The sequence below is a fragment of the Lissotriton helveticus genome, chromosome 8, assembly GCF_964261635.1.
Source record: "Lissotriton helveticus chromosome 8, aLisHel1.1, whole genome shotgun sequence".
Classification (NCBI taxonomy): Eukaryota; Metazoa; Chordata; class Amphibia; order Caudata; family Salamandridae; genus Lissotriton; species Lissotriton helveticus.
Genome location: NC_136069.1, coordinates 384757672 through 384773522, shown reverse-complemented (window position 1 = coordinate 384773522; position 15851 = coordinate 384757672). Strand labels below are relative to the sequence as shown.

Here is a 15851-nt window from a genome sequence, read left to right as displayed (position 1 = left end):
TATGAGCTAAATGGCCAAGGAAAAGGGATCCTGTATGAGAGCTTGGAGTCTACCAATACGTAGTCAATTCTAGAAAAACTTATGAGGTGCGAAAAAAGTGAAGTAATTACCTGTAGGGTTATGGAGCCTCCACACATCAGCAAGGCTGTGGGTTGGACAAAGAGATCGCATTACTTTCTGAGCTTTGGGGAATCTGTATTCAAAGGTAATGTCAATCTGGAGATTAAAGTCACCACCAATAACAATTCGGGCTTTAGGAAGCAATAGTGCTAGTTCAGCAAACAGTGAGGACGAAAATTATGGGCCATCGATATTAGGAGTGTAGCTATTTACTGAGTATAGTTCTATATCACTGCCTTGAAATGGAGTAATCAGCCACCTGCAAATAACATTGTGTTCTGAGGCAATATTTGATGGGCCAGAAGTTTTCTTAAAGACTGCCACCGAGCAGTATGGATCGGCCACCCATCCTTACGCATAGATGGTTCCTCTTTACAGCCAAACCTGGTTTCTTGGAGAATGACCAAGGCGCTTTTGAGGAAATGGGGATAGTCAGTGATCTTTTTGAGCTTCATGGGGTGGTTAAGACCGTTGGTATTGACAGAGAAGACCTTGAATGCGGCTGTGTGTAAGACATTGCAGTGGGAGACCGCTGTTTGGTGTAAGGTGCAGTAGAACGCTTCCCATCGTGATATAGCATGGGAGAGATGGCTGGTGTCACAAGTCTCAGCGTAAAGATAAGAAAAAGGAAATAGAGGAAATAGGTGGGGAAAACATTAAATAACCAACATTGAAAGCTCGCCCTTAAAGTAGGGGGATGAGCCTTGATGAGACTTAGTAGAATGAATGGAGCTGTTGGGATCTCACACAGAGAGAACGGGAGCCCTCTACACCTGTAAGTAGGAAGTATGTAAAACCAGCCAGTATACATACGTCGGGCAAAATAACTGGCCTGTAGCATGGAACTGTAACAACTGACAAAAGAATATAATGGAAATAAACGACCAGAGGAATAGTTCAGTTAAGCTAAGATGAGGATGCCTTGAAAGTCTAAAATGAGTGCAATAATGCTTGTTGGAAAAAACCTATTACATGCAATTCAAAGGATGAAGATCACGTTTGAGTGTTGGACAGAATTTATCGAATGATAAAAAAAATCATTGTGGTGGTTGCCTGACTGACTGAGAACAGTTACAGAACATACGCTACAAAACAAAATCACCATTATCCAAAGATGGACAGCAACAGGTAAGTTATTTCTGGTATTACGAGAACAAACCTTTAGGAAACAACAATTATAGTTGGTAGTCAGTCCAACAAATTTTGCAGAGGTGATATATTCCAAAGGAGAAACAACATTAACATAGTCTGTGGGTTTGTCATGTGTTTCTATATTGCATTGATACAGAAAAAAATGCATGCACCTCTAGAGATACAAAGGCATAGGCAAAGACAGCACAACTACAGAAAACTATGCACAGAACTCATGCGAACACCTACTGCACATAAACCAACAGACATCTAGAGATGTACACATCTCTCACATACACAAAACATACGGTCATACATACAATTCCAAAACCCAAAAAACAGAGATGAACATGATACTGACGGACATAGGGAAAGGTAGACAAAGCCCGTCAGATGGATGCAGATTTCATGTTCACAATCTATTTAATCTTTCAGGAGAAAATCGACCTTGAGGTAGATAAAAGTAAGCCTGGGTGGCAAATTCCGTTCCGCAGGCGGATTTTGGGTAATTTTGCGTTCCGAGGAGAACGCGGGATTGCGCTTTCAAAATGCATGTTCACGAGATATTTCTCCCCAAGCACGCAAACTGCGTTTGCAAACAAGAAAAAAGCATCGTGAATGGGCGTATCAAGCAATTCCGCGTGTTCGCTGAACTTTTGCATGCTCGCAGAGATTTTGTACAGTTTCGCGGAGCTTTGCGTAGCGAGACTACGTAAATTCTGCCCACCCCTAGATAAAAGAACTACTAATGTCCATTCAATCTGTGGCCTATCTGCTTGGGGAAGTCATTTCTACTGACTAATGTAAAACTTCACTTTTCAGGAACTTCAAATTAATAACAATAAAAAAATCTATCGAGTGCCTGGTTATTTCATTCAGAGTGTCCACGCGATAGGATTTCAGAACCACAATAGCCCAGTAACGGAGGCCTAATATAAAATGGTCCAATGAGCCAGGTCACAGGCCTCTATCTAAAAAACTATTTTGAGCATTCCTGTCTCAGATCAACAGGGAGGGTGTTCCAAAAGTTTAAGGGCCAAAGAACTGAATGAATGGCCTCTCATATGTGCTCTTTCCACCCTTGGAATCACAGTGAGCACTGCTTCTGCAGCTATAAGACATCTGCTAGATCGATAGAGCTTGATCAAAGGATCAAGATATTGGGGGCCTTTCAGATTCCAGATTTTATTACAAAAGTAAAGCTTTGAAGGATACTCTTCTTCAGATTGGGAGCCACAAAGTTTAAATAGGGCAGAGCCCTTCGAAGAGTGTCTAGGAATGCTCAGCAGCCCACATGCTGCAGCACTCAGTACCCTTTGAGGCATCCTTAAACTGCATTGGGTAGCCTCAAGAAATAGCACATTGCATTAATCTGTTCTTATTCCGTTGGAACTATCACTGGTAAGCAACAAAGTGGCGCTGTCTAAATTTCCATTCCAACCTGGGAGAGAGGATGATCATTCAAATACAGGCATATACTTGACTGTTTAGCAGACGTGATGAGGCTCAACTGTGCTAGTGTCATTGTCTGATCAGGATTCAAAGTGATATCTGACTTGCTTACTTAACCAGATTTTGTGTTTGGATGACTGGATGGGCAAAGAAATGGATATGTGCAGGGACAGATGGAGCGATAGAACGATGGAAGGGTGAGTGAAAGGATGCGTGAGTGGGTGGATGAATGAATGGGTGACGAACTACAGATGTTTGGATGAAAGTATAAATGTGAGGATGGAAAGATGGCTGTGGAGAGAAAGATGGATGGATCTGGGGATAGATGGAAGGATGGATGAATAGATAAAAGGGTGGATGGAATAGTGAAAGGTTTAATCAATGATGAATAAAAGGACAGATGAAAGTATGAGAAGGTAGCTGGATAGAGAAGTGAATGAATGGGCGGGGTGATGGAGAATAATCGCGACTCTTCTAGGAGGGTTGGCATGGTTTGCTTCGCATTGATTGGTCTCTGGCACTACAGGCCTGGTTCAAAGTAGGAGGTAGCTTTATTGTTTTTCATTACTTTGATTCGATAAAAGAAAGAGAAGGGAAAACGCATGGTACCATCATTCATGGAACCTTTTGCCAAGTTTAGCACATGTAATTTTCGATGCAAAAATATTTCTGTATCCCCACCTCAAAAAAGGAATTCAAAGCATTTTCTTTAGGCATTGTTGAAGTGCATACGTTACAGAAAAGTAATTTCATACACACATTTTTTTCTCTGCTGGACTGTCAAAATGTTAGAATTAATTTGGCTGCAGACACATGGTTAAATACATCTTTTTTTTTAATCAGTTAAGGACCCACTGAGACACTTTGGAACTGATGCCTTACGATGAGTTTCGAATGGGTGGTACAGCAGTGCCAACATACACACATTTGTTGTTACAGTTACTGTGTTTACACAGCAATAAAATTCACAGACGTTTCATTAACACTCAAAAGAATCACACTCAATTCTAGAAGCATGGTGCTTGCATAGCTCTCTCACTCGACCGATTGCCATGACATCAGTTCCACTTAGTACAACCAAGCCCCTTCTTCTCATATCCCCAAAAGGCTTAGCATGTATGAAAGTCACAATCGTCATTAGGACAAATCTAACAAGCATTGGCATAGCCAATAAGTCTCGCATTTGGTAGCTTTAAGCCATGCAACAGGTGATGTTGTTGCACCAAGGATATTGTGCTGCATAACTAAAAACTTTTAAGGTCCCAAAAGTGAGACCTATTGGCTATGCCAATGCTTGTTAGAGTTGCAGGAGCAGTTCAAACTTCACAGATCCCAGTTTTTCAGATATCTTCAACTCCACCATGCCGTAGCATACCATCTTGCTTCGTGGTCTATGGTACTATAATCTAACCCTCTGGAAGGCAAAATCCTCATGGGGCCACTGGGGAAATCACAGATTATCCACTCGTGAAATGTATTCGCACCTCTGAAAACAAAAATGAGAAACATGGCTGGGTCTCTTAGATGATATGGCATTGAGGGATGCAAGAATAGCGCCATGGGAATGAGTTAATTTCTCACGCCTGTGGCTCATTCAACTTTAAGATTTGCATGCCTCCTGTCTCACTCCCGAAAGGCTTCGGCGAGCCGGGAAGGTTCCTTCATCTGCATGTTTCAGCTGCACAGAGGTAGGTGGAAATGTACTACTGTTTCTCACATGTTAGGGAGAACAGTGGAACCCGCACCACACATTGCACTCCTGGGCATTCCAGAGGATATTGGGGGGTCTCAGGGAGAACATACCCTGGTGGCGATTGGGACTGTGATTGTTAGCAGAGACATTGCAAAGTATTGGAATGTGCCTTCTCTCCCGCCCATGGCACCCTGACTGGCAGCCATGAGCTGGTGTTCTAAACAAGAGGAGGTGATTTACAAAGCAAAAGGATGCCCTCAGAAACATTGTGCGATTTGGAGGAAATGGCGAGGAAACTATGGGCTTGCAAATTGAGACCCAGCATGAGGAAAGATGTGTGTTGGCTAATATGTGTTTACTTGATATACTTTCTCTCTGTGAATACACGGATATTGGTGTGATGCTTTAATCAAACAAGGGAATGCGACAGCCTCTCGCGCTCACCTGTTGATGTAGCATTCTTTCCAGTTGTCCACAAATCCTTTGGTGCGCATGATGTTTGCGATTCGGCCCAGGAGCAGCCGGTTGTCCTGAACACCGTGCAGCAATAAAAAATAAAAAAAGCTAGTGTTATGCACACGCGCGCGATTGGAAAAAGTGCTGTGTACGTTGCGCACGCGTGTGTGCGTTCTAGCAAGCTGGTGGCCGGCAAAGTAGAGCTTTTTGAAGCAGCGACTAAATGTCTCTCCGAGCAGCGCCTGCGTGCTGACTCAGCGAGACCTAAAAATGGCACCCAACTCTAACAGCACATGGAGATGCCAAGATCACCAGGTGAAACTGGTTAGAAGAATCAAAAGTACAGGATAAGCAGCACTTTTTAAGGGAAACAATGAGCTCCTGGGAGATGTTCTAGGGAACTATTGTGCAGAAATAATCACTATACAAACAAAGTACTTTCACTGGGGATTGAAGAAAGCCTGAATACCAGGGAATAGGTCAATACGTTAATCACTTACAGTATGCACAGACAACGGAGTAATTTACATAAACAGGAATGTAGACAATCAAGTCTTGTGATTTCTGATGCTACCTGTAGAATGAATTACACTTGAAAGGGGTGATCATCTGCCCTATTCAACTCAAGATCCCACAAAAGGCATCCTATAGTAGGAATATACTTCATAAAATGGGGTTAACACCAGGTGACTGATGTGTAAATGCAGGGAGAAGGCAGACACCTCCATACACACTACATGATGCTGCAGCATAAAACAGATATACTCGAAAGAGATCTGCAGAGTATGTACAAAAATCAATAAAATTATTTAAAATATATCTGTAACACAGTATTCATGTGTGTGTGAGAATATGTATGTATGGGAGAGTGCATGTAGGTGAGCGCATTACAGACAGTATTCACAGTATGTGTGTGCATATTACAGTGTGTGTGTGTGTGTGTGTGCGCATTTCCAAGTGTTTTGGGGCTATACCATGTATATAAATCCAGTTATAATATGGTTAATGACCGAGCCTTTGCTTTGCAGCATCTGCTTCCCTGCTGTTAGGAGCAGCGTGCCTGCTCGGAGACTCCAAAGAGCAAAGTGAATTGGGTGGGTGGGGAAGGGCAAGAGGATAGGATGGTGATCAGTCCACTGCAGGCATCACATTGGGGATAATATAAGCGCTATATAAATACTGTTAATATTGAAAAAGTCGATGTCAATACGAATAACGATACATTCATATATAAAAACAAAATTACAACTTTATTGGCAAACTACCCCGTTGTGAGCTCCACGTTAACGTGACTCAGAAAAACGTAGCTAGGCAGACCTTGAGACCCAGGCCTGAGGTCAATGATTGACAAGTTACAGGTCAGGAGGGGTGCACGTGCTCCCTAAACACCTTAAAGTCAGTTGCTACATGAAGTTAGGAACACATAGCCAATCAGGACACAGCACACACAGTATACGCAGTGATCACGCGCTCCCCATGCCAGTCATCTGGACACATTACCCACTGGCCACATTGTGCTTTCGTAAGATCGAGGCCCACTTGGATTCCTCATCCAATACATTCATTTATGGCTCCAAAGACAGAGGTTCACATTCCTTACCAAAAAAGGATCACCTGAACTATGTTCTTGCATGCAATGAACTGTATAAAAGTCCATGTTAGACCGATTCTAAACTGAGACAGTCCTCAGACCTTATACCTTTCTGTGACTGTGCTCCCAGCGCATTGTTTAATTAAACTGCTCCTGTTTGGCCAAACACCTCTTGTCTCTTGTTTTTTCAAGGTATTTCATGTTCAAGCAACAATACAATTAAAATGGGTTCAGCAGGACCTATGAATGTGGGCAACGGGAGCAAAGAAAACCTGACATTATTAATTTGGTACATTTCTCAATTTAGGACAGGGCATTTTAACTTGCAGAGCTAAAGCTTTGTATTTTTCTTTAGCTAGTCATTGCTACAACTTTCACAAACATGAAGGGAACGGAGTACATCTCGTGAACTTACCATCGGTCAATATGAAGAGCTGTGAAGGTGAGCAATGCAGCCTTTCTAGTCAAGAGCTTGAATCCACATTGTGTGTCTCGAACTCCTCTGACACAAAGAAACCATACAAGAAAATGGAATCCATACATAAGAAATGTTCGAAAAACAGAGCGCTGCAAGACAAATAAATAAACAGAAAATATTGAGGTCATGTTTACTGAGCAGGGGAGGGCTACAGTAGGTGGATGAAAACTGCCTTTTGAGTTAAGACTGCATGGTTTCAATACTGAATTAATTGTTATAGCAGAAACTTGACTAGGTTTCTGATTGGTGGGGGAGGCACGGATACAGCACTCAAAATTGTACCACCTAGTGACCCTACCCACCTGAACCTCTGGCTGCAGGGGAGCATGCTCAGGCTGAAAGCTTGAGTGGGTGGCATCTGTGACCACAGTGGCAGCAGATACGGCTGAGTGGTAATCTGGGGCTCATTGTACAGAGAACACAGCAGCACACCAATACGTGTCCTGAAAAGGCACACCCCTCCAGAATAAAAGACTCACTAGGAACTGTCCCCAGACATCTCGTAAGACAGAGGCCTTGCTCCTGGAGATCAAGTGTAGAGGTGGAGGGGGTGAGGGGAAAGATGGTGAGGAGGATCGCAGTTGAGGAGAGTGCAAAGGGGGACTGAAGACCTGCTCTTCATCGTTAAAGGCAGTTTTGTGATCTAAAACCACATTGAATATTTTGATTGCCTGGCCATATGAAAGGTGTTCCTGTGCTCATAAATAGTCAGATTGCCCCAGTATGTGTTGGACTGTCATAAACAAGCAAAGGGCACATATTAAGCACTGCTATCCTTGTGGAGGCCGCGTAAGGATAGATGTGCCCTATTGTTCAATGGTGATATACTGTGGGGACGGAGATTTGGATAGGGCGAAACGAGTGAAGAATAGAGTTGCATAGGACCATCCAACCATTTCTTTTTTTTAATATCGGTGGTATAGTCTCAGTGGAATGGGTGAGTGCGACCAGTGGTCGTAAAGCTGCAAGTGCTGGCAAGGAGGCAAAATTAGAGCAAGGAGATTGGGATATTCCAGTCCTTGTGTTTTTTTCTCTTCTTTCTTTTCTCCTAATCACTCTCCACTCTGTTCAGCATCACAAGGGCGGCTCCTTGGCAAAGGTGCGTCGCCACACCACTTTCAGAGTAGGAAAAATAAAATGATAATAATTGTTATTATCATTTTATTTTTTGTAGGTTCGGGGCAGGGTTAGAGAGGAGCTGATGGCACAGGGGGAGGTGTGATTTGCACACTCAAGTGCACATTAGGGTTTTGCCGGCTGTCTTGGGCCGGCCAAATAGTCATGCACACTTTGCATGTCAATATTTCTCACTTTATAAATACCAGCACAAAGATCATTCAAAAAACAGACACCGATTAGCAAATCAGTGCCGTATTAAAGGTTGAAGATGTGATGTGATACAAACGCAACTAACATAATAAGTATCGGTAGGTTTTCCCTTAAGACCGGTTTTCCTACCATATACAAATTAATTCACAAAGTTAAAAAGTACAACAACAAATGAATTGATATTTTAGGGCCAGATTACTTTCTTGGCGTACAGGGTTACTCCTTTCCAAACGTCACAGATATCCCGTCCGCCGTATTACAAGTCCATTATATCCAATGGAAATTGAAAATTAGGAGAATCCCATACGCCAAGATCGTAATCAGGCCCTTATTAATTACTTATTAATGTCTTCATCCTGCCTAAATGACAGTTGTGATATGTGTATATCTGCGACTATCAACAGTGCTTTGCCTCTTCCAAAACGTCTGCCCTGCAGAAGAAACAAGGATAACTATTCACCCTTTGAAAGTACCAGCTATCACCTACTAACGTATAAAAGAAGCTCCTCCAATAAACCACATTTTGGCTTTCATTGCACATTCAGCAACACTATAGCCAACCTTATTACCACAAGCTAATGTTCCAATTTCACCTGCGAGCGGTGCTACTCAAAAAACACGTGTTACAGAGAAAACTCCCTCACCATCATGCACACAACACAGTAGCAAAGTTATAAGGTTGGCAAAGTTGCAGAGAAACCAACTCCATGATCAACCGGACCAACATCGATCTTACAAATACATTTTAGCAGAAATGGACAAGTTACTTACCTTTGATAATGCTTTATCTGGTAGAGATTATCTAGCTGCAGGTTCCTTACCTTAGAATATCCCCCAGGCCTCAAGCTGGATCCCAAAACGTTTCAAGCAGTACCTCTGCGTGCCAGTAGGTGGCACCGATCAGCTCAGTGTCAGTGTCGTAGGCGTCAACCATGCCAGAAGTGATGTGCATGGTCTCGATGTAGGTGCCACCCCAATGTGCTGACCTTAGTTTGTGACTACTTTCCGTACCAGGAGCACAGAACCACACTGAGGAATCGTGCCTACTATGCCAAAAGCGAAGTCCTTAAGGACCGCTTGAGATGAAAAATCGCAGTTTGCAAAGCGCAGAGAATGGGACGGTCGGTAAGTAATCTGTGGCTAGATACAGTCTCTGCCGGATAAGGCGTTATCAAAAGTAAGTAACTTGTTCATTTGATAGAGATTTTTGACTGCAGATTCTTTATCTTAGAATAAATACCCAAGCATTACCTCACGGAAGAGGGCCTGCAAACTGATTAAACTGGAGGACCGAATGGGTGAAATGCTCATCAAGCCGGACCGGACTGTAGGCAGCAGGGCTTGATATATGTTTGAAGTGCTGCCCACGTGGCTGTCTAACAGATATTCAGAACGAGAACTCTGAGTCAATGGGCTACCCTTATATCTTCAGTACGATCAATGTACAATGACAATGCTCTTTTTGGATACAGGCAGCAGCTTTTTATTTTCTCTTCCTTAGAAGGGTGAACTGAAGCAAAAAAAGTCGGCAGGGTGATATTTTGGCCAACATGAAAGGAGTTACTACTTTTGGCAGAAATCAAGCACAGGTATGAATAACCAGTGTGTCTGGAAAGAAATTGGTGAACAGAGGATGTATAGAGAGTGCCTTGAGCACCCCAGCACTCTTGCCGAAGTTATTGACTCAAAGAAGACAGTTGTGATGGTGAGCAGTCCGAGAGGAGAACTTTGCATGGGTTCGAAGGAGGAGCACAAGAGGAATGAGAGAACCAAATTAAGGTCCCATTGGGGCATAATATAGCTGTAGAGGAAACAGATTGTAAACCTTTTTAAAAATGTGTCACAACAAGTGACATGAACAGGGAAGGTTGGTTCGGTAACCGCAAGAATGCTGAGATGGCCAAAAGGTACTCTTCAACTGTGCCCAAAACAAAGAACTCCTCAGTTGCTTTGGCTCTGGAAAACTCGGAGAGACGTGGAGTGGCCCCAGGCTCTGGCTTCACAGGCATGACACGGGAGCGGTGCCTCAATTTGTATAGCCATTCCCACGCCTCAACCGATGACTTGGACTGGCGCGCATAAGAAGAACGCTTCAACTTCTTCTGGTTCTTTTTTTTGGACTTACCTGATGAAGTCTTGGAGCACAACGATGTGCAATGTGAATGGCTCGAGAGCAGTTCTGGGACCATCATTGTGATCGGGATCTGGAGCGGTGCTTAGTCATTCAGTGTCGAGTGGCCAGGGATTTACGGCCTGCTCCCTGATAGCCTTCGGATGCATAATCTTGAAATTCGGACAGGCCTTCGAGTTGTGGTTTTGCTCCAGGCAGTAAAGGTAAACCAAGCGGGGGCCTGTCACAGATATCTGACTGTGATATGGCACCATAAGGCTTGAAAGTCATACGTTTCTTGGGTGAAATCCCCCCCAAAAAATAAAAGAAGGCACACCTGAGAGTAATTGTCGACAAATAGTTGAAAAAAGTCCGTCAAAAAAGGACTGAAGGTAGCTCAATTCAGATCTGCGTGGTGGCATGGAAAAGAAGGAACTGAGGTCAGTGTGCTGGGGTGGGGCCTAGCTAGGTACCGTGCACATCACTTCTGGTGTGGTCAAAGCCTACTCGATTGACGCCACCTATTGGCATGCAGAGGTACTGTGCAAACATTTCCGGATCCAGTCTGATGCCTGGGGAATATTCTAAGGTAAGCAAACTGCGGCTAGAAGTCTCTATCGGATATAATAAGCAAAACATCTCATCATGAGGCATCTATCTCGCTTGAATAAAATGCACAATATTTTGACTGAGCAAAGGACAACTGACTGCCCCCAAAAATCTAGAAAAAGCCTTTTGCAGCAACAATCCATATATAAAACACCAAAAAGATCATCCGAGATAAGACTCACTTTAACACTAACTCACAAAACAGTAACTCACACAAAGCATTAATAAATACTTTTCAAATTAACTACTAACCACACACAACAAAACAGATACTATCAATGGTGCCTCTAGATTGATGACCCTCACATGAGCATGAAAGGGGGACCAAACACTGAATATGAAGCAATCTTATTAACAATGGTGACTGGCGCTATACAAATGTAAACAATCTAAGACAGCCTATTAGAAGTTTAGCATAACCAGCTCAGACTTTTATTTCTCGGAGGCCAATAAACTACCACTAACTTGTCTATAGGATATTTAACGGCCTAAGGTACTGCAACCTACTTACAGCAAGGACTTGTGTCCGACTCAGGTGACCTCCAGTAAAGGTTTAAGGCTTCAAAAGGACTTGTCTGTCTTGATGGACATCCAGTAATGGCCTAGAATACTTCAGTTTTTTACAGAAAGGACTTGTCTGCCTCAAGAGAAATATATTGTTGGCCTAAAAAAACAACAGCTATGCAAATTGCAAAAATCTAATTTCAGGACACCTAAGCAGAAAAACAAAAATACATGTGGTGTTCCTCAGTTGATTTAAATTTGAAAGTGTTCTGATGGTACTTTTGAACCAAATTTCCGAAAAGATTCACCACATGTTTAGCTTGCCACGAGGCTGTTGAAGATTCTCTGCTAATGTCTGGCCTTGCAACAAGGAAGAAAAAGACATGCTTTCTAAGTCGATTAGGGGGTAAGTTACTAATGCATGTTACTGGCCAAAAGCTCATTGCGAAGACAGCTCTCAAAGTAACATAATATAGATGAAGCATTCTTGTTCTCAGGATTGTGTTTCAGAAACCGATAGGTCGCTGGATCTTTGTCAAGATCACAAGTAATATTTCAGGAAACGCTCCAGAGAGCAATTTGGCAATGAATCTCTGGCCTTTATTCCCAAGTTCCCTTAATTTTGAGTCTCGTGTCTTCGTCCCTAAAGGGTTAACATCTCCAGACTGAGAAGAAACAAACTGAAAGGATTCAGCACAATTGTCCAACCCAACTTGCCACTCTGTAAATTCATCAGTTCATTCTGAGACCTTTTAATGCAGGATCCCAAAGGTGCCATTTATTCTACCAAACTTGGAAACAAGTGTTTCTCATCTGTGCGGCACAAATCCAACATTTCCTCCAGGATGGAAGAATACCTGCTGGTCATCCGTAGAGAAAAATCATAAAAGAACTGGAAGAAAGGTTAATCCTACCATGTTACACACTCTAAACATTTCTTCTGCAATACTTCCTATGGATCCAAAATTCCATATCCCTTCGAGGGAGTCTTTAGCCTCAGGTGCCATTTCTGAGACAGAATCTGTATTAGCTTTCATTTTGCAGTCTTTATTTTGGCCATTGGAAGGAAAGCTGCAGAAATGACCCCATCACTTCTAGTGCACTTTATCAATAGCACTAGTAGGAATAAGCAGGGGGACATGAACAGCACTTGAGTCTAGGCCAATTTGAGGTGGGGGAATATAAGTGCACATGTGCAATTCCCTTAAGGGTTGTGAAAGCAGAGTACACTTTTCTAGAGAAGTTGACCTGTCTGTTGAAGATACAACAGGGGTAAATATAGACAGAGAAGAAGCAGCAATACAGAGGAAAGATGCAGCGCCAATAGCCACAACAGAATATACGGGCTAGCATCTAAATTGGTGCATAGTTTACTGTTTCTTACACACGTTTATGATAGGTCATTACGGAAACACAGCCTGTAACCACAGGATTGCAACTGGCTTTATGGTTGGTCTTGAACACTCATGCTAATTGAATGTCCACAGGGTTCGCTTCCACAAGTTCCTTCTCCATGTAACCGCTCAATCGAACCCTTCAGCACTAAGAATGAGACGCAGAGAACTCAGTCCTTATTCTGTGTACTGCAAGGTGATTCTTGTAAATATGCTGGAAAGTGAAGTGTCAGTTTAATCAGAAGCAGTTAACAAGTGATTTAGAAGTGTACTCAAAAGGCTTATAGAGAAGTGTGGCACCAACTGATCGTTAAAAGAGAATATCGGTCAACACAGGTCTGTGCACTGTAGAGTTTTAGCCTAAAACATCTTCACTATTGCTAAAACATCTTAAGGAAGACAAGAGGAGTTGAAACCTGCCAATGTCACTGGGAACTTGACCGACCAACAAACCAAAAACGAAGACGAAGAAGACAATTACCAGGGCACACCCTCCTAGTTATCACATATGCACACATCTACAACTCTGGCAGAAGTAGCTTACCCAGTTGAAGCTAATGTAGGAGTGGCAAGGGAAAGAGACTATCCAGTAGGTTCTGAAAGATTTTGGAAAGGTCGCTTCATCCAAAACGTGTCATGGCACGCTTCATCATAGGCGTCCTAACCACACCAGAGTAGGTGAATACCACTGGAATAGTGCAGCAGTCCAGATAAATATATCTCAAGTTTATACCCAAAAGATTTTTCCTTTATTAGTTTGGGAACCTTTGAAAACAACCTGAACTTGTGGCTGTATCCCTTCTCGCACCTGGTCATGCCTGTGTTGCATTGGCAATTGTGTTTTTGGTACACTTACTCTAAATTAGGGTGGATTCAACAGTGCAGGATCAGGTTCCCCTGTAGTCTCACACTGTCTGAGGAAGAAAGATAAAGCATCTACCTCAACTTAATGATAGATAATATTTATGTGAATCGTTTTTTACCTTAGGTGGGGCTACCACCTGGACTATTGTGCCTAATAATTTGGGCGTGATCACTGCTGAAATAAAGACATGAAGCTCTGCTATTGAAATGGGGGACTCAGTTGCATATTTGAATTAGTGACCCATTACAGGCATGCTGTCTATTTTCAGCTTGGTGTCGGATGTTAAAAAAATAGAAATTCAGTAGAACAATCATTAGTAACCTCAGTGTGGCAAATATTGTGTAAACAGGTTGAATTCTTCAATTATTCACAGATCGTATTGTAGTATTTTCCAGGACCCTTGTTATCGTAACACTATTTAATGTGGTTATATGAAATACGGGGGTGGAAGCCAGGATGCACCCAGAAAGTTGTGCAAGCAGACGGACATACAGGACGAACGGCAGTTAAGACAGTTTAGTGCCAGAGTTGCATGACGACCTATATAATACAGCACCTGGATGACAAGCAAAGGGACAGGTCTTAAAAATTTGACAGTTATCTAGCAAACCCCCTCCACAGGTTGAGTCCACCAGAGTGATATTTACTTACTCTGGTGTGGTTAGGACATCTATGATGAAACAAGCCATGATGACTTGTGGGTGAGGCAGCCTTTTCAAAATAGTTTAGATTCTGCCTAATAGTCTCTTTCCCTTGTCACTCCTATATCAGCTTAAACTACCTGCCAGGGTACTAAATGTGTACATATGTGGCAACTAGGAGGCTGTTCCCTAGTAGTTTCCTCTTCCTCTCCGGATGTGTATTGACACGTGTAGAGCTGTGTGGCTCTGAGAAGTAATCAGGGAATTAGCTTGTCAATTAAAAGTGTTTAAGTCACCAAGCACCCGGGTTAAAAAAAAATGGTGGCGAGTTTATTCTTTGACGATGAAGTAATCTCATCCATTCTTTCAGCACCACCTTGTGACTGGAAGTCTTTGACAGAACTAAAGAAAACTCGAGTAAAAACTGCATGGAGAATTCATGACGGAATATCTCTGGGGAAATGCAGCCCCCAGAGGTTTAATAGTGAGGAATGAACCAGGCATATTCCTGGACGATGCAAAATTTAGGAAGAATTGGTCCTTCACAGCCTGGAAGTGCACTCGGGACTGGTTAGTGTGAGTAATCTAAACAGTGAAAAAACTGTTGGAAGCACTGCTAGTAAAAATCAAAGTAAGTGAAGCTGCACTGAAGACTCTTGTTGGTTAGTGTCTTCAAAAAGAAACGGGGTGAAACTAACAAAACAGTTGCAGAATTTAGAGATTTTCGGACTAGTTTGAAAATGCAAAAAATTCCAAAAAGATCTGAAAAGAGTCTCCATAGATTATACTGTTCCCTACTCGAAGGCAGATAACCAGCACAGACAGGAACAACAGACATCCCACTGACTGAGAGCATATCTTCTTATTCAGATTGAAGTGACTTTTTGAAAATGAAATCCACCAGATAAAACAGCCAATACCACAGAGGACAACAGTTCCGATGTCCATAAGGACCCCCACAATACCAACAGTCTATAGGCGGATGGAACCCATAACCTCAACCACCCACAACCACCTGCACCACCGAATTTTCAGAGGTTCCAAACAACTGTACCTTTTTCAGGAAGAGGCAACTGAAGGTGACATAGAAGAAAGAGGTCAAAATGTACAATGGGACGACCTTTAGCAACATCAGTAAATGTAACCATCTCCACAACCAGGCACCAGCAATCAACAGATGCAGTAATAAACCTGAGGTAACATACCTGTAGTGACACACAATAAAGGGTTACGTTTTGAACCAAGATGCTAACTGGATATATTCAACTTGAGAATGGAAATCCTCAAGTTTTTCTGGCAAATCAAATTGAAATTATTTTTTGCTAACAGTGCTACCTCATTTGAAGAAAAGGAATAGATCACGGCATTGAGAAAGAAGTTCGGGTTTAAATCCCCCCATCATCACCATGCATCATGAAGTACTTGCCTTTGAGGAGGCAGCAGGAAGAGACATTGACAAACTGAACAACAAAGAGATT

At 42.5% G+C, this 15851-nt stretch overlaps 1 protein-coding gene across 2 annotated transcripts in view; it reads right to left on the bottom strand.

The window, feature by feature from the left end:
* The window catches only part of ALG5 (ALG5 dolichyl-phosphate beta-glucosyltransferase), a 227600-nt gene that overhangs the window by 46313 nt on the left and 165436 nt on the right, over positions 1–15851 (bottom strand). For both annotated transcript variants that reach the window (XM_078657186.1, XM_078657187.1), the window contains exon 8: positions 6859–7010. In XM_078657186.1, the coding sequence (XP_078513312.1) occupies positions 6859–7010 (152 nt within the window). The remainder of the gene's footprint in view (positions 1–6858; positions 7011–15851) is intronic.